This window comes from Heteronotia binoei, chromosome 8 (genome assembly GCF_032191835.1).
Source record: "Heteronotia binoei isolate CCM8104 ecotype False Entrance Well chromosome 8, APGP_CSIRO_Hbin_v1, whole genome shotgun sequence".
NCBI classification, from domain to species: domain Eukaryota; kingdom Metazoa; phylum Chordata; class Lepidosauria; order Squamata; family Gekkonidae; genus Heteronotia; species Heteronotia binoei.
Genome location: NC_083230.1, coordinates 131,075,558 through 131,093,862, shown reverse-complemented (window position 1 = coordinate 131,093,862; position 18,305 = coordinate 131,075,558). Strand labels below are relative to the sequence as shown.

The following is an 18,305-nucleotide window of genomic DNA, read 5'->3' as shown; positions in this document are numbered from 1 at the left end:
TCAGAGGGTTATAAGAGATCTATCGCATTGAAGCCCTTAGAAGGTTTGGAACACTTTCCCTATGAAGAAAGGTTAAAATGCTTGGGGCTCTTCAGCTTGGAGAAATGTCAACTGAAGGGTGACATGATAGCGGTTTACAAGATGATGCATGGGATGGAGAAAGTAGAGAAAGAAGTCCTTTTCTCCCTTTCTCACAATACAAGAACTCGTGGGCATTCGATGAAATTGCTCAGCAGTCAGGTTAGAACGGATAAAAGGAAGTCCTTCTTCACCCAAAGGGTGATTAACATGTGGAATTCACTGCCACAGGAGGTGGTGGCGGCTACAAGCATAACCAGCTTTAAGAGGAGATTGGATAAAAATATGGAGCTGGAGGTCCATCAGTGGCTATTAGCCACAGTCTGTGTGTGTGTGTGTGTGACCACTGTGTGACACGGAGTGTTGGACTGGATGGGCCATTGGCCTGATCCAACATGGCTTCTCTTATGTTCTTAGCAGGTCCAAGGACCTGTGACACGGGGTCAGGTGGGACATGACGCTGTATCACATGATACATTACCTCAGAAAAGGGGAGGCTCCAAAGTGACCGTTTGGGCAAGGCATGGGTTGAGAGGATTACATCAAGCTACACAAACTTATCGAAAATGACAATAGAGGGCCAAATTGGTATCTAAGGTGACCCCCAATTTACACAATAGCTCTGGCTCTGGGTTAAGGCTTCTCTTCCTCTTCTTCCTCCTCTGGCTGGCTCCGCCTTTGTTGGACGTTGCATTTGACAGAAGCTTGGGCAGTCTGGCGGGATACACGCCTGAGATAAGCACGATGTCCGAAGCAACAGCTGGATCCGTGAGGCTCCCATTTCTCCCTCATGGAGTCTGCGTGTGCAGGAAGGTGGTCGCTGGTGGTGTTAGTCTTGGAGATGGCTCCCATCGAGAAGGGCTGAAAACCGCTTGACTGGACAGCTCATTTATTATTTATTTATTTATTACTTTCAATTTATATCCCGCCCTCTCCGCAAGCGGACTCAGGGCAGCTTACAACATCATAAAATACAGTCAATCCAATAAAACATATAAAACCATAATTTACTTATATCAATTTTAAAACCATTCATGGCGGTGTGACGACGGCCGGCCAAGATTGTGCACGCATGGAGAGGCTGGGAGATTGTTTTACTTCTGGCCAGCACCCATTCAGAGATAGAGAGTGCTGCTGAAAAGATGAGGCCTTTAGGATTCACATTAGTCTGTTAGGAAACGGCAGGCCAAAACCCAAGTCTTAGCACAGATGCGTGCGAGTTGAAACTCCAGGCACCCTGGCAACCAACCCAGTGATCACAATGTCCGTATATGAGTAAAAATAGGGGTTTCTCACTCACAATTGGGCTGAGGTTTGCGGAAAGGTACAACTTGTCAGCCAGCCCAAGAGCCACACTCATTGCCATCTCTGGGCCATCTACAGTGGGGGATTTGACTGAAGCACATAAGAGCATAAGAACATGAGAGAAGCCATGTTGGATCAGGCCAATGGCCCATCCAGTCCAACACTGTGTACATATACATATATATACACACTGTGGCTAATAGCCACTGATGAAGCTCTGCTCCATATTTTTATCTAACCCCCTCTTGAAGCTGGCTATGCTTGTAGCCGCCACCACCTCCTGTGGCAGTGAATTCCACATGTTAATCACCCTTTGGGTGAAGGACTTCCTTTTATCCATTTTAACCTGACTGCTCAGCAATTTCACCAAATGCCCACAAGTTCTTGTATTGTGAGAAAGGGAGATAAGCCGGTGTTCTATGAAAAAAGCTCCCAATCCATTCTTCTTCCCCTATTTTTGGAATACTGTGTACAATTCTGGTCACCGCACCTCAAAAAGGATATTCTAGCATTGGAAAAAGTGTAGAAAAGGGCAACTAGAATGAATAAAGGTTTGGAACACTTTCCCTATGAAGAAAGCTTAAAACACTTGGGGCTCTTTAGCTTGGAGAAATGTCGACTGCGGGGTGACATGATAGAGGTTTACTTGATTATGCATGGGATGGAGAAAGTAGAGAAAGAATGACTTTTCTCCCTTTGTCACAAACCGAGAACTTGTGGGCATTCAATGAAATTGCTGGGCAGTCGGGTTAAAACAGATAGAAGGAAGTCCTTCTTCACCCAAAGGGTGATTAACGTGGAATTCACTGCCACAGGAGGTGGTGGCAGCCACAAGCATGGCCACCTTCAAGAGGGGCTTAGATAAAAATATGGAGCAGAGGTCCATCAGTGGCTATTAGCTACAGTATATATGTATGTATATATATGTGTGTGTATTGATTTGGGGAATTTGGTTGTTAACATCCCTCACATCAAGAGGCTCAAAAAGTGGTAGAAATTGGGCTATTGATTCAGAGGTGTTGATATTTTGCAGATAAAGTTCTGTCGCTCCATTGCGACTGGCCTGCCAATCTTGATATAGTGAGTGAACTGGAGGCCCGTTGGCCGTCTTTGGGTTCAATCTGCTCCCCTCTTCTGATGTTGACATCACTTGCCTACTTGACCCATGTCCCTCGTGGCTGGTTAAGGCTGGTGGTGAGAGGATCCAGGGCGCTATGAAGGAATTCATCAACCTGTCCTTGGAGACGGGGGGTTTCTAGAGGGCCTCAATGAAGTAGTGGTCTTACTGCTTCCAGAAAAAGGCCATTGATGGACCATATAAATCAGTTTCCACTTGGGACCACAGTTTCCCCCCACGTTGCACTAGGTTGTGGTAGCTCATGATTGCAGAGTTGCTTCAGTGCTCAGTTCTCAGGAAGGGTTGCATCAGTGCTCAGTTCTTGCGGTCCTTTCTTACACGTCCTTAGAAATGCTGATTGCCGCTTGGAGGTCGCGCGGCAGTTTTTCTCCAGACCAGTTTGGCCAAGGATCCTGGAGGTTTTTTTTTTTTTTTTTGCCATCTTCAGGGCATAGGATAGGGGGAAGGAGTCACTGGGTTGGGGGCACTTGCGAATTTCCTGCATCATGTAGGGGGTTGAACTAGATGAGCCCGGAGGCCTCTTCCAACCCTTATGATGCGATAAAAACACACAAAAAGTCGCAATCTGAGAACTCCAGTCAGAACTCCAAGTAAATAAAAACCAGAGCAGTCTAAAGCATCCATGACCATCAAGCCAGCACAGTTGAATCAAAGTGCCAGCTATAAAAGCAAATAGACACATTGGCAACCAGGCTAGAACATAAGAACATAAGAGAAGCCATGTTGGATCAGGCCAATGGCCCATCCAGTCCAACACTCTGTGTCACATAAGAACATAAGAGAAGCCCTGTTGGATCAGGCCAGTGGCCCATCCAGTCCAGCACTCTGTGTCACACAGTGGCCAAAAATTTTATACATACACACACACTGTGGCTAATAGCCACTGATGGACCTCTGCTCCATATTTTTATCTAACCCCCTCTTGAAGGTGGCTATGCTTGTGGCCGCCACCACCTCCTGTGGCAGTGAATTCCACATGTTAATCACCCTTTGGGTGAAGAAGGACTTCCTTTTATCCGTTTTAACCTGTCTGCTCAGCAATTTCATCGAATGCCCACGAGTTCTTGTATTGTGAGAAAGGGGGAAAAGGACTTCTTTCTCTACTTTCTCCATCCCATGCATTATCTTGTAAACCTCTATCATGTCACCCCGCAGTCGACGTTTCTCCAAGCTAAAGAGCCCCAAGCGTTTCAACCTTGCTAAAGACAAACAGCACCATGTGGTGACTGATTTGACAGGGCCATCCGGGAAAGCCCAGGTGGTCACTGAGGAACCCCCAGACCTTGAATTCAGCAGGAGCTCACAGGAGCACAGCTCCTGAATCTTTCTGAGGGTTCCCCCTCCTCCTCCTCACCTTTCTTGTCCCTTGAATAGCAGGTGCAGCTGCATAAGAATCCCTGGATTAGTAGAGCGGGCAGCCAGCCATCAGGAGCTTTGCCACACGCCCAGCAGCCCCCTCGAAAAGCCCACACCACCCTTTCTCCACTTCTTATGTGATTTTGGACAGCGGATGGCTTGCTGGCCTTTTGACTGGGGTGTGTGTGTGCCAAGGAGAGCCCCAGATGGGTGACGCCTGCTTGCGCTGGCTGGAGCTCTCCTTCCTTGCATTGGGTTGCCAAGCAGCTTCAGAGCTTTCTGGAGGACACATCAGCGCTAGACCCATTCCAGTCTGGATACTGCCCTGGCCATGGGAATGAAACTGTCCTGGTCTCTCTTATGGACACCCTCTGTATGCAGCTCGATAGAGGCAGGTCGGCGCTGCTATTATGGATAGATCTTACAGCAGCGTTCCACATAGTTGACTATGCATTGTTGACTCACTGCCTTGCCTAAGTGGGTTTTTTGTCCACTGTGTGACACAGAATGTTGGACCGGATGGGCAAATGGCCTGATCCAAGATGGCTTCTCTTATGTTCTTATGTGACACAGAGTGTTGGACTGGATGGGCTACTGGCCTGATCCAAGATGGCTTCTCTTATGTTCTTATGTGACACAGAGTGTTGGACTGGAGGGGCCACTGGCCTGATCCAACATGGTTTCTCTTATGTTTTTATGTGACACAGAGTGCTGGACTGGAGGGGCCACTGGCCTGATCCAACAGGGCTTCTCTTATGTTCTTCTGTGACACAGAGTGCTGAACTGGATGGGCCATTGGCCTGATCCAACATGGCTTCTCTTATGTCCTTATGTGACACAGAGTGTTGGACTGGATGGGCGATTGGCCTGATTCAACATGGCTTCTCTTGTGTTCTTCTGTGACACAGAGTGTTGGACTGGATGGGCGATTGGCCTGATCCAACATGGCTTCTCTTATCTTCTTCTGTCTGGGGCAGTGATGCTCTGTATTCTTGGTGCTTGGGGGGGGGGCACAGTGGGAGGGCTTCTAGTGTCCTGGCCCCACTGGTGGACCTCTGATGGCACCTGTTTTTTTGGCCACTGTGTGACACAGAGTGTTGGACTGGATGGGCCATTGGTCTGATCCAACATGACTTCTCTTATGTTCTTATGTTTGGGGCAGGGTTGCTCTGTATTCTTGGTGCTTGAGGGGGCACAGTGGGAGGGCTTTTAGTGTCCTGGCCCCACTGGTGGACCTCTGATGGCACCTGTTTTTTTTGGCCACTGTGTGACCCAGAGTGTTGGACTGGATGGGCCACTTGCCTGATTCAACATGGCTTCTCTTATGTTCTTATGTCTGGGGCAGTGATTTTTTGTCTTCTTGGTGTTTTTTTGGGGGGGGGGCACAGTGGGAGGGCTTCTAGTGCCTTGGCCCTTCTGGTGGACTTCCTGATGGCACCTGGGTTTTTTTAGCCACTGTGTGACACAGAGCGTTGGACTGGATGGGCCACTGGCCGGATCCAACATGGCTTCTCTTACATTCTTATGACAGGATTTTCTGCCCGGTGTAGAGACAGCCTAAGTGTTTGTGCAAGACTAACAGAGGACATGCAAAATAATTCCAGTGAAATGGGCCAAACCACAAGTGGTTTTTTTGCAGTTAATTTCATCAAGACCCTGTACAGGCACACCCACACAGTCAGAGTATAAAAGCCCCCAGGAAACTTTGGGAGACGGAATCCTCATCTCATCAGGTTAACCAGCTGGACAGAGAGAAAGGTGAGTACCTCCCCTGCCCACCTGGGTCAGTCTGAGGCTGGGATGCTGCACCGCAAGGGAGTCTGTCAATAGAGTTGAGCATCCAAGACTGCTGGTTTGACTTTGCTGTGTCCTTTAGATTAGTGGATACCCTGATGAGCCATGTCCAAGAAAGAGGAAGCAGGACCCAGTGGGGGAAAAGAACTCTCAGCATGCCCGAGAAACTTTTCCTTCTGGTAATTGTAATCCCCTGGTGCTGGAGGGGTCTGGAACTGAAAGCAGTGTTACAGTGGTGCCATTCACATGTCCCATGTATGTTCAGGGTAACACTTGGCTCAGGAGTTGAGCCGTAGTGACGCCTTGAAATGCCCTATGGTGGCTGGTTGGCTGGTCCTTCGGTTTCCACTTGCGACCACAAGTCCCCCCCCCCCCCAAGTTCCGGGGTGGGGTCAGGTGGGGATACTGTGCCCCGGTTGCTCCGGAGCTGGAAGGCACCCCATCCATCTGGTTGGCCCCCTTCCCAGGGCATTTTGTGGAGCGGGGGGGGGGGGATGCATGCCCAATAGGAAGTCCAGTCAGCTGGTTACAGGGAAGGATTCAGGGGTCATAAAGGAATTCTGGCCTTGGCCACCAGTGGGCTGCCCATGCTATAGTGGAGCACGATCTGGAAACATTGAGGTTTGATTACTGTAATGCACTCTATATGGGGCTGCCATTGAAGACTGTCTAGCAGCCACAGTTGGTACAGAATGCTGCAGCCAGTCTTATTCCATCTGCGCTGCCTTCCAGCTTGCTTCCAGGCTCCATTTATGGCGCTGGTCTTGATCTTTAAAGCCCCAAACAGCCTGGGACCAGCAGACCGTAGCAACCCCCTCCTCCCATAGAACCCCCCCCCCCAAAAAAAAACAAACATCCCAGACATCTTGGGAGGCCCTGCTTTTGTTGCTCCTGCCATCCTCAGCAGGTCGTGGTGCCCAAACTTTGGAACTCCCAGAGACATTAGTCTGTCTCCCTCTCTTGGTGTCTTTTGCCAGCAGGTGGAGACCACTTTGTTTTGCCCGCTTCACCTGTTTTGTGAGCCGCCCTGAGCCTGCTTCGGCGGGGAGGGCGGGATATAAATCCAATAAATCAAATCAGACAAATCAATCACCTGGCACACCTCCGATTACAGGTCCTCGTCCTCCTTGTGTGTTTCAAATTAGAATCGTTCTATAATTTTAACTGCATTCCAATTGCTCACGTTTGTTTGTTTTTGAAGTTAACTGTCTTGCAAACTCCGAAAAGGGGGCATTAAAATGTTTTCAATAAAGAAATGGCACGTCATCTACTCTCCAAGAGAGCAAAAATAAACAGCCTTGCACTGATTTGTGTCTTAATTCCAACACGATTGACTATTTCAGTCGAAAGCTGGGTTCAAACATCAATATGCAAACACCACAATAATAACTTCATAGAGCACTTCAAATGCCACAATAAATTCAGTTTCAGCACTTGTCGCACTCTGCAAAGTCGTGCGACAAAGCTCTTGGCAAGGATGTAGCCGAAGCACAAAGTGAGTGGCTTCATACAATCAAAGTTCACAGATTTAGCAGGGCTCTTGCTCCCGAGAGCCATTCCACAATCCTGTAGAATTTCTTTTCCACCCACTGGTGTGATGACAGGTCAGTAGTAGAAGAAGAAGATATTGGATTTATATCCCGCCCTCCACTCCGAAGAGTCTCAGAGCGGCTCACAATCTCCTTTCCCTTCCTCCCCCACAACAGACACCCTGTGAGGTAGATGAAGATATTGGATTTATATCCCGCCCTCCACTCCGAAGAGTCTCCGAGCGGCTCACAATCTCCTTTCCCTTCATCCCCCACAACAGACACCCTGTGAGGTGGGTGGGGCTGGAGAGGGCTCTCACAGAAGCTGCCCTTTCAAGGACAACTCTGCCAGAGCTATGGCTGACCCAAGGCCATTCCAGCAGGTGCAAGTGGAGGAGTGGGGAATCAAACCCGGTTCTCCCAGATAAGAGTCCGCACACTTAACCACTACACCAAACTGGCTCTCCAGTAGAGCCCAGGGGTGGCCAAACTCTGGCTCAGGAGCCACATGTGGCTCTTTCACACATATTGTGTGGCTCTTGAAGCCCCCACCATCAGTCAGCTTGGAGAAGGCATTTGTCTCTTTGAATCTCTTCTCCAAGCCAAGCCAGCTGACAGCTTGGGGAATGCATTTAAATTTAAAGTTGCTTTCTTTCCACCTCTCCCTCCTCCATCTATTTGCCTGTCTTCCGTCCTTGCAGCTCCAAACATCTGACGTTAATTTCTTGCGGCTCTCAAACATATTACATTTATTTTATGTGGCTCTTACGTGAAGCACGTTTGGCCACCCCGGGTGGAGCCAGTGTGTGGGACATCCGCTGGGCTTTTTTTGTAGCAGGAACCTCTTTGCATATCAGGCCACACCCCCGGGATGTAGCCAATCCTCCTGGAGCTTACAGTAGGCCCTGTAAGAAGAGCCCTGTAAGCTCTTGGAGGATTGGCTACATCAGGGGGGGAGTGGCCTAATATGCAAAGGAGTCCCTGCTACCCCAAAAAAGCTTGGAGGCTTGCTGCATCTGTGACCTTTGATTATATGAAGCCAGTGACTTTGTGCGTGGACTGAATCCTTGCCAAGAACTCTCGACCTTGCTCGACTTTGCAGAGGGTCATCCGTATTGAAATTGTTGTTGGAATTAAGACACAGAGACCTTGATTGGATCTTTATTTTACTTTATAGCAGCATAAAATGGTTTATTTGTGACTGGTACTCTCTTTTGGTCCAGATAATGATTATTACTCCAAAAGAGCAAGGTAGAGAATTGCCTTTGTGTTGGTTCTCCTCAGTCTGAAACCTGGACAAGCTCCAGGGTGGGCAACACTCCCTCCCGATGCCCAGGGGCAAAATGCCACGTAGATGGGACACGACAGCAGCCCACAGGAATCCTCCTCGTCTTGCATTCAAACAGCTCCAGGAGTGAAGAGGCTACAAATACCTGAACGGGCCCAAATGCAAGGCAAAAGACAGTGGTGCAGTGTGCATAAAGGCATGGGAGGGCACCAAGGGGGCTGGGGGCAGAGGTGCGTGCCCTCTTCAGTGCTGGAAAGCAGTCCAGGCTGCTGGGGCAGGGGGGCCCCCCCAAGACTCTCATATTCTTTACCCTCCTTCCCTTTCGTGTCTCTTTAGGCTACAGCCGAGATGACCCTCTTTGCCGGCCTTTTCTTTTGCCTTCTCGGCAGTCTCCTTTCCAGCTCCTGGGCAGAAGGTAAGGAACGTTGGCATCCCCTTTGGCATCGGATGGCAGATCCTCTAAATGTGACCTTGAAGAATGCATCTATTTGCATGGGGGATGGTGGGGCCTGAGGTTCACCTTTTAAACACACGGGGGTGCTATGAACACAAGAATTAGAATAATCATAGAATCGTAGAGTTGGAAGGGAACTCCAGGATCATCTAGTCCAATCCCCTGCACAATGCAGGAAACTCACAAACACCTCCCCCTAAATTGACAGGATCTTCATTGGTGTCAGATGGCCATCTAGCCTCTGTTTAAAAACCTCCAAGGAAGGAGAGCCCACCACCTCCCAAGGAGGAAGCCTGTTCCACTGAGGAACTGCTCTAACGGTCAGCAAGTTCTTCCTAATGTTGAGCTGGAAACTCTTTTGATTCAATTTCAACCTGTTGGTTTTGGTCCTACCTTCTGGGCTCTCCAGGGTCTCCAGCTGAGGTTTTTCATGCCTCTTTGCCTGGAGCCTTTTGAGTTGGAGATGCTGGAGATTGAACCTGGGACCTTCTGCTTACCAAGCAGGGGCTCTACCACTGAGCCACTGTCCCTCCCCAACATATATGAATATATGAAGCTGCCTCATACTGAATCAGACCCTCGGTCCATCAAAGTCAGTATTGTCTATGAATCACTTGTGAACCTCCTGATGGCACTTGGATTTTGTTTTTGTTTTTTGGTCACTATGTGACACAGAGTGTTGGACTGGATGGGCCATTGGCCTGATCCAACATGGCTTCTCTTATGTTCTTATGTGACGCAGAGTGTTGGACTGGAAGGGCCATTGGCCTGATCCAACATGGTTTCTCTTATGTTCTTATGTGACACAGAGTGTTGGACTGGAAGGGCCATTGGCCTGATCCAACATGGCTTCTTTTATGTTTTTATGTGACACAGAGTGTTGAATTGGATGGACCATTGGCCTGATCCAACATGGCTTCTCTTATGTTCCTATGTGACACAGAGTGTTGGACTGGAAGGGCCATTGGCCTGATCCAACATGGCTTCTCTTATGTTCCTATGTGACACAGAGTGTTGGACTGGAAGGGCCATTGGCCTGATCCAACATGGCTTCTCTTATGTTTTTATGTGACACAGAGTGTTGGATTGGATGGATCATTGGCCTGATCCAACATGGCTTCTCTTAGGTTCTTATGTCTGTTCAGACTGGCAGCGGCTCTCCAGGGTCTCCAGCTGAGGTTTTTTGCAGCTACTTGCCCGGCCCCTTTTGAGTTGGAGACGCTGGGAATTGAAACTGGGACCTTCTGCTTACCAAGCAGATGCTTTACCACTGAGCCACCGTCCCTCCCCCAGGATGGAGAGCAAGAACACCAGGCCAGCATGAAGGCAATCTTCTCCTACCCTGGGTGGCAGAGGGGCTATAGTAGTTCAGTGACAGAGCCTCTGCTGGGTACACAGAAGATCCCAGGTTCAATCCCAGGCAGCATCTCCAGATAAAGGGATGAGGCAGGAGGTGATGAGAAAGACCTCAGCCAGAGACCCTGGAGAAAGAGCGGCTGGACCCAGGGTCCCATTCAGTATCAGGAGCCCCTGAAGCCCCGCAAAGCTTCCCTTCTGCATCATTTCTCTCTCTCTCCTTTCCAGCAGCTCCGCAGCCTGAGTTGCAGGCCGGGACTCACTGCCCTTTCAACACTCACTCCATCAAAGAAGGCAACGCGTGGTATTGCTACGAGTTATACGAACGTCCGCGGTCCTTTCCAAAAGCTGAGGTGAGTGAGGGCAGGGGTCAGAGGCCAAGCAGATCCCAGTTGGGAGAGCAGAGGGTGGGGAGGGGGGGCAAACATCCCCCCCAGCAGGATCTAGAAGATTTGCCTTTGTACAGGACCAGATCTACATGTTTTTTGAGGGGAGGGGCAAAATTAAAAAATGATGCCCCCTTTTGGACCATTTTGTCTTATGGTCCCATAGAACAGGGGTGGCCAACGGTAGCATGGCTGATGGAAGTTGTAGGTAAAAAACATCTGGAGAGCTACCGTTGTCCACCTTGCCATAGACTACAATGGACTCCGTGTCCAATTTGGCAAAGTGTTGGACTGGAGGGGCCACTGGCCTGATCCAACATGGCTTCTCTTATGTTCTTCTGTAACACAGAGTGTTGGACTGGAGGGGCCACTGGCCTGATCCCACAGGGCTTCTCTGATGTTCTTCTGTGACACAGAGTGTTGGACTGGAGGGGCCACTGGCCTGATCCAACAGGGCTTCTCTTATGTTCTTCTGTGACACAGAGTGTTGGACTGGAGGGGCCACTGGCCTGATCCCACAGGGCTTCTCTTATGTTCTTCTGTGACACAGAGTGTTGGACTGGAGGGGCCACTGGCCTGATCCAACAGGGCTTCTCTTATGTTCTTCTGTAACACAAAGTGTTGGACTGGAGGGGTCACTGGCCTGATCCCACAGGGCTTCTCTGATGTTCTTATGTGACACAGAGTGTTGGACTGGAGGGGCCACTGGCCTGATCCAACAGGGCTTCTCTTATGTTCTTCTGTGACACAGAGTGTTGGACTGGATGGGCCACTGGCCTGATCCCACAGGGCTTCTCTTATGTTCTTCTGTGACACATAGTGTTGGACTGGAGGGGCCACTGGCCTGATCCAACAGGGCTTCTCTTATGTTCTTCTGTAACACAAAGTGTTGGACTGGAGGGGTCACTGGCCTGATCCCACAGGGCTTCTCTGATGTTCTTATGTGACACAGAGTGTTGGACTGGAGGGGCCACTGGCCTGATCCAACAGGGCTTCTCTTATGTTCTTCTGTGACACAGAGTGTTGGACTGGATGGGCCACTGGCCTGATCCAACAGGGCTTCTCTTATGTTCTTCTGTGACACAGAGTGTTGGACTGGATGGGCCACTGGCCTGATCCAACATGGCTTCTCTTATGTTCTTATGTGACACAGAGTGTTGGACTGGAGGGGCCACTGGCCTGATCCCACAGGGCTTCTCTGATGTTCTTATGTGACACAGAGTGTTGGACTGGAGGGGCCACTGGCCTGATCCAACAGGGCTTCTCTTATGTTCTTCTGTGACACAGAGTGTTGGACTGGATGGGCCACTGGCCTGATCCAACAGGGCTTCTTTTATGTTCTTCTGTGACACAGAGTGTTGGACTGGATGGGCCACTGGCCTGATGCAACAGGGCTTCTCTTATGTTCTTCTGTGACACAGAGTGTTGGACTGGATGGGCCACTGGCCTGATGCAACAGGGCTTCTCTTATGTTCTTATGTGACACAGAGTGTTGGACTGGAGGGGCCACTGGCCTGATCCAACATGGCTTCTCTTATGTTCTTATGTGACACAGAGTGTTGGACTGGAGGGGCCATTGGCCTGATCCAACATGGCTTCTCTTCTGTTCTTATGTGACACAGAGTGTTGGACTGGAGGGGCCACTGGCCTGATCCAACATGGCTTCTCTTCTGTTCTTATGTGACACAGAGTGTTGGACTGGATGGGCCACTGGCCTGATCCAACATGGCTTCTCTTATGTTCTTATGTGACACAGAGTGTTGGACTGGAGGGGCCACTGGCCTGATCCAAAATGGCTTCTCTTCTGTTCTTATGTGACACAGAGTGTTGGACTGGATGGGCCACTGGCCTGATCCAACATGGCTTCTCTTATGTTCTTATGTGACACAGAGTGTTGGACTGGAGGGGCCACTGGCCTGATCCAACATGGCTTCTCTTATGTTCTTATGTGACACAGAGTGTTGGACTGGAGGGGCCACTGGCCTGATCCAACATGGCTTCTCTTATGTTCTTATGTGACACAGAGTGTTGGACTGGATGGGCAACTGGCCTGATCCAACATGGCTTCTCTTATGTTCTTATGTGACACAGAGTGTTGGACTGGAGGGGCCACTGGCCTGATCCCACAGGGCTTCTCTGATGTTCTTATGTGTTGGACTGGTGCCCGTCAGTGCCTGGGGCAAGCACCCCCCGCTGCCGCCCCCCCCCCCCAGATCCAGCCCTGCCTTTGCAGGAGCCTCCAGAGAATCTGTCACACCAGGGGACAGCCTCTGCGCTTCCTTCTCTTCCAGGGATCAGCTGAGCCTGGGATTCCCCTCCCTCCCCTCCCACGCCTCACCCATGGAAGAAGAAGAAGAAGAAGAAGAAGAAGAAGAAGAAGAAGAAGAAGAAGAAGAAGAAGAACAAGAAGAAGAAGAAGAAGAAGAAGAAGATATTGTATTTATATCCCACCCTATACCTTGAATCTCAGAGTCCCAGAGCGGCTCACAATCTCCTTTATTTCCTTCCCCCACAACAGACACCCTGTGAGGTGGGCGGGGCTGAGAGAGCTCTCCCAGAAGCTGCCCTTTCAAGGAGAACTCTCTTAGAGCTACAGCTGACCGAAGGCCATTCCAGTGGCTGCAAGTGGAGGAACGGAGAATCAAACCCGGTTCTCCTGGATAAGAGTCTGCACACTTCACCGCTACACCAAGCTGGCTGGAGCTCTTGCTGACTGCCGGGGTGTTATTCTCAGGTCCCTTCTTAGGGAAGGGGGAGGTGTCCAACTGCTTAGGGAAGGGGGAGGCGCTCAACAGTCACACCCTGTCCCCAACCGGTGGGAACGCAGGTCTCTTGCTCGGAGGGAGAGGTGGTGGTAGGGTTGCCAATTCCCAGGTGGGGCCTGGAGATCTGCCGAATCACAGCTGAACTCCAGAGAAGACAGATCCGCTCCTCTGGAGGAAGGGAGACCTTGGGAGGACAGAGTTCATGGGGTTATACCCCATTGCCTTCCCAGCTCCCCCAAGGCCTTTACCTTCTCTGGCTCCACTCCCACATTTTCATCAATTTCCTAACCTGAAGTTGGCAACCCTCATTTAGTATGGAGTTGTGGGTCAGTTCCTGCCGACGGAAGCTTCCGCTGGGCAGGATGGCACCCCCCCCCCCCTTCTCGCACTGTGTGGGGCAACATGAGCTCCCTTGCCCTGGTTAAGCTCTAAGGCAGGGGTATCGACCTCGTCTGTTATGAGGCCCGGACCTGACATAAATGAGATCTTGTTGGACCGGGTCATTCCGGGTTGGGCTAAGCCATGTTGGACCGGGTCATGCATGTACCTATTTAAGATGATAATAATAATAATAATAATAATAATAATAATAATAATAATAATAATAATAATAATAATAATAATAATAATAATAATAATAATAATGAATTTATTTTTGTATCCCGCTCTCCCCTGCCAAAGGCAGGCTCAGGGCGGCTAACACGACACGGTATATACCATGATAGTAAAATACAATATTACAACAAACAATTAAGCAATTAAAACAGATAAAATTACATTCATAAGTTAAGTTAAAATTAAATGGACAGTTAAACCATTGTAAATTATACATTTCAGTGCTACAGTTCAAGATGAGGTAGCAGAGATATAAATTTTATAAAGAATACAGTCAGACACAAATATATGTTTCTAACAACTTAAAACATGCTTAAAACGTTAGCACTCGTTGGTCTTAAAGATGCTTTCTTTGTATTTTTCCCATGGGATCCAGGGAACTGGCAAAGGAAGCTCTGGCTCTTTCCTTTCTTCCCCAAGGGACCAGGAGGGGAAGGAGCCTCAGTCAATGGAGAAAACAGAGGTTTTGCTCTGTGGCTCCTGTGCGATTGAGCCAGCCTTGCAAAGCAAGCTGTGATGCAGAAGGAAGCAAGAGAGAGGGAGAAGGAAGCAGATGGCAGCCAGTTGCTTGGGGGCCTGACAGGAGCCCTCTGGGGGGGCCTGATTCAGCCCCTGATCTGCATGTTTGACACCCCTGCTCTAAGGTGAGAAGGTGAGTGAAGACCTGTCTGAGCCAGGTGTGTGTCCCCCCTACAGGTCGTTTGTCAGCAGAACAGGAACGGGGGTCATCTGGCCTCCATTACCAGTAAGAAGCAGACAGAGAGTATCGGGGGTTACATCTCTGAAATCAGCAAGGAGAAGGCTCGTGTGTGGATCGGGCTGTACCGGGAGCAGAATTCAGACCTGGTAAGAAGGGGCTGCAGGAGGGGGGGGGCTGGTGGCTCCATGGAAAAGCCTGTGGTTATCCTGTCACATGCTCTAGAATAGTCATAACCTAAGGGTCTTTTACACTGGCAGTTTGTGAGTCTCTATCACCGCACTGGAAATTCACCTTTTACATTACGTTCTCACAACTGTTTTGCATCGTTGCTGCCTGAAGTAGATGAAGATGAAGATACTGGATTTATATCCCGCTCTCCACTCCGAAGAGTCTCAGAGAGGCTCACAATCTCCTTTCTCTTCCTCCCCCACAACAGACACCCTGTGAGGTAGATGAAGATATTGAATTTATATCCCGCCCTCCACTCCGAAGAGTCTCAGAGCAGCTCACAATCTCCTTTCCCTTCCTCCCCCACAACAGACACCCTGTGAGGTAGATGAAGATATTGGATTTATATCCCGCCCTCCACTCCAAAGAGTCTCAGAGCGGCTCACAATCTCCTTTCCCTTGCTCCCCCCACCCACAACAGACACCCTGTGAGGTAGATGAAGATATTGGATTTATATCCCGCCCTCCACTCCAAAGAGTCTCAGAGCGGCTCACAATCTCCTTTACCTTCCTCCCCCCCACAACAGGCATCCTGTGAGGTAGATGAAGATATTGGATTTATATCCCGCCCTCCACTCCGAAGAGTCTCAGAGCGGCTCACAATCTCCTTTCCCTTCCTCCCCCACAACAGACACCCTGTGAGGTGGGTGCGGCTGGAGAGGGCTCTCACAGCAGATGCCCTTTCAAGGACAGCCTCTGCCAGAGCTATGGCTGACCCAAGGCCATGCTAGCAGGTGCAAGTGGAGGAGTAGGGAATCAAACCCGGTTCTCCCAGATAAGAGTCCGCACACTTAACCACTACACCAAACTTGCTCTCCAGTATCTACATTTGTTTCGGTGAGATGGGTTCCGGTGATGCTGCGGCAACGTTTTTCTCAAAACTAGTTTGGATCCGGTCCTTTCTCTACAGGCGTTTCAAACCTGTATTGTAGAAGTTTTCATGCGTTTTAAAAGACTCCTCCAAAAGCCACCACAAGGTGCAGTAATTTGCATGAGAACTGACAGCACTTGAAATTTTTACATATCATTGCTTGCCTCATCTTGTAATTTAAATGTGTATTGTTTTTGCAGTGTTGACACCATTTCCAAGCAATCGTATAATTTAACTAAGCACTGGTATTCCGGCTGCCCTCTGATCAGAATTACACACACACACACACCCTCCGAAATTGAAAAGCTTTCAGCAGGAAATATAGAACTTTGGCTACGCGAAATGAGCACAGCAAATCCACCAATGTAAAAGAAAAATAATTAAAGCGGAAGGGTGGCAGGCGATTTGAAAACTCTAAAACTTTGGATCAAACTGAATGCAAAAATACCCTAAGACACACCACTTGGAACACTAGGGAAACAGTTGTGTGTGGGGGGGAGGTGGAGGGGGTGGAGAGGCAATAGTATTCTCTGCAAAGTTCTCACTAGGCGAACATGAGCTTTTTTCCTGCTGTAAATACTGACTCGAGCATGCCCTTTCTCTCCTCTACAGGTCCGTGGCTGGCGCTGGACTGATGGTTCCTTCTTCGACTACAAGAACTGGGTGAAGGGAGAACCCAACAATGCTGGTGGGGATGAGTTCTGTGTTGAACTCACGGCTGAATCAGGTGAGGGAGGGCAACTCCTCCTCTTCTGCGCAGGGGGGTGGAGACTGAGTTTGGGTGAGGTCCAGGGAAGGCCTGGCTTCCTTCTTTGAGGGGCCAGTCAGAGGAAGTGAAGCAAAGGCTTTCACTCAGGGGTGGCCAAACTTGCTTAATGCAAGAGGCACAAAGAATAAACAGCAGATGTTTGAGAGCCACATGAGATGAACGCCAGATGTTTGAGGGAGGGAGGGAGGGAAGGAAGGAAGGAAGGAAGGAAGGAAGGAAGGAAGGAAGGAAGGAAGGAAGGAAGGAAGGAAGGAAGGAAGGAAAGCAAATAGATGAGGGAGGGAGGAAAGGTGGAAAGAAAGCAACTTTAATTTTAAATGCCTTCTCCAAGGCAGCTGACTGGGTTGAGCCACATCACATATGTGAAAGAGCCTCAGTTTGGCCACCCCTGCCTTAACTCCTGGTTGTGCAAAGGGGCCCAGCCCCTGGATGGATCCATCTGAGGAGGGTGGTGCTGCCCACTGGTCACAGTCCCTCCTGAGTTTTCAGAGTTCCGGCTGCTGCTTCCCCTAAACTGCCCTGTATCCTGTCGAGAGGAACAAGACTTCATTCTCAGCTAATGTTTCTGTCTCCTTTTCTTGGCTTTTTTAGGATTTGAAAGATGGAATGATGTCTCTTGCAGCTCTGAGAAATCTTTCCTCTGCAGATGGAGAGTCCTTTAGTCCAAGCACTCTAGATGTGCCAGGGAAGCCCAGGGCCTCCTTGGGAGTAAGCCATGCCTGCCGGATGCCAAACTTCTCTCCATCTCAGGGACACCATTTCCTTCAGCTCCAACTGAAAGTTCCCCGGGCTTTCCTCTCTTCCTGCTCTGGAGTTGTCCTTTTCCTGCCCTTCTTTGCCTGCTAATAAACTTTTCTGGAAGCCTGCAGTCCTTCTTGATCTTTCCTCCTACCCCAAAACAGGCAAGTCCTGCTCCTTCCACGGTCTGGGCTGAGGTCTGTGGAATCCCAAACCAGGATTTCCAGAAAGATACAACTTCTCAGCTGGCCCGAGGGTGTCAAGACATGGAACTTCAAGTAGAGACGGATCATAGTATTTTAACAATTAATCCATTTATTGAAAACACACACTCAGCAGAGAAGCAGATTGAGTTTGATACCGGCCCAAGGCTGGGGCCAGCCTTTTCTACATTTCTCAAAGCAGGAACAATACACCCTTCCCCCCCCCCCCCCCCAGACAGCTGGGTCTTCCCAGGCTTATCTCTTTCTCATGGGAAGAGTCCTTGAAGGTGCTGACTTCAAAGCCGCAGATGGCTTTTCGGCCATGTGTGAGATTTCACTCTTTGTGATTACAGTATGCTTGGGGAAAGGACACTTGCTACATTTCCCAGGGTTAGTAAAGCAAAGTTCATCTTAAAGCACATCATGGCGTTAGTCATGTAAGGCATTTCAAATCTACAATTCAGTTCCAGTAAGTTACACGTCTGACAGAGGGCTGCATTCACTGTGGAGTTGCCAGGTCTGACTCCATATCTGGGCACTGTAGGGGTGGAGCCAGGAGGCATTGGGGGTGGAGTCAGGGGCAAGGGTGTGAGAAGCAAGACTGAACTCCAAAGGGAAGATGGGGAGGGGTCTGGAGACCAAGTCCTATGAGGAAAGGTTGAAGGAGCTGGACATGTTTAGCCTGGAGAGGAGGCGGTTGAGAGGTGATAGGATCACCATCTTCAAGTACTT

The 18,305-nt window shown here is 49.6% G+C and overlaps 1 protein-coding gene across 1 annotated transcript; it reads left to right on the top strand.

Annotated features, from left to right (window-relative positions):
- The first annotated feature begins 5,597 nt into the window (after positions 1 to 5,597).
- On the top strand, positions 5,598 to 17,500 carry LOC132575958 (C-type lectin LmsL-like). The gene is made up of 6 exons (XM_060244647.1): positions 5,598 to 5,635; positions 8,825 to 8,903; positions 10,527 to 10,651; positions 14,761 to 14,910; positions 16,476 to 16,590; positions 17,224 to 17,500. Exons 2-6 carry the CDS (start codon positions 8,837 to 8,839, stop codon positions 17,292 to 17,294), a joined length of 528 nt encoding a protein of 175 aa, XP_060100630.1. The 5' UTR covers positions 5,598 to 5,635; positions 8,825 to 8,836; the 3' UTR covers positions 17,295 to 17,500.
- The last annotated feature ends 805 nt before the right edge of the window (positions 17,501 to 18,305 follow it).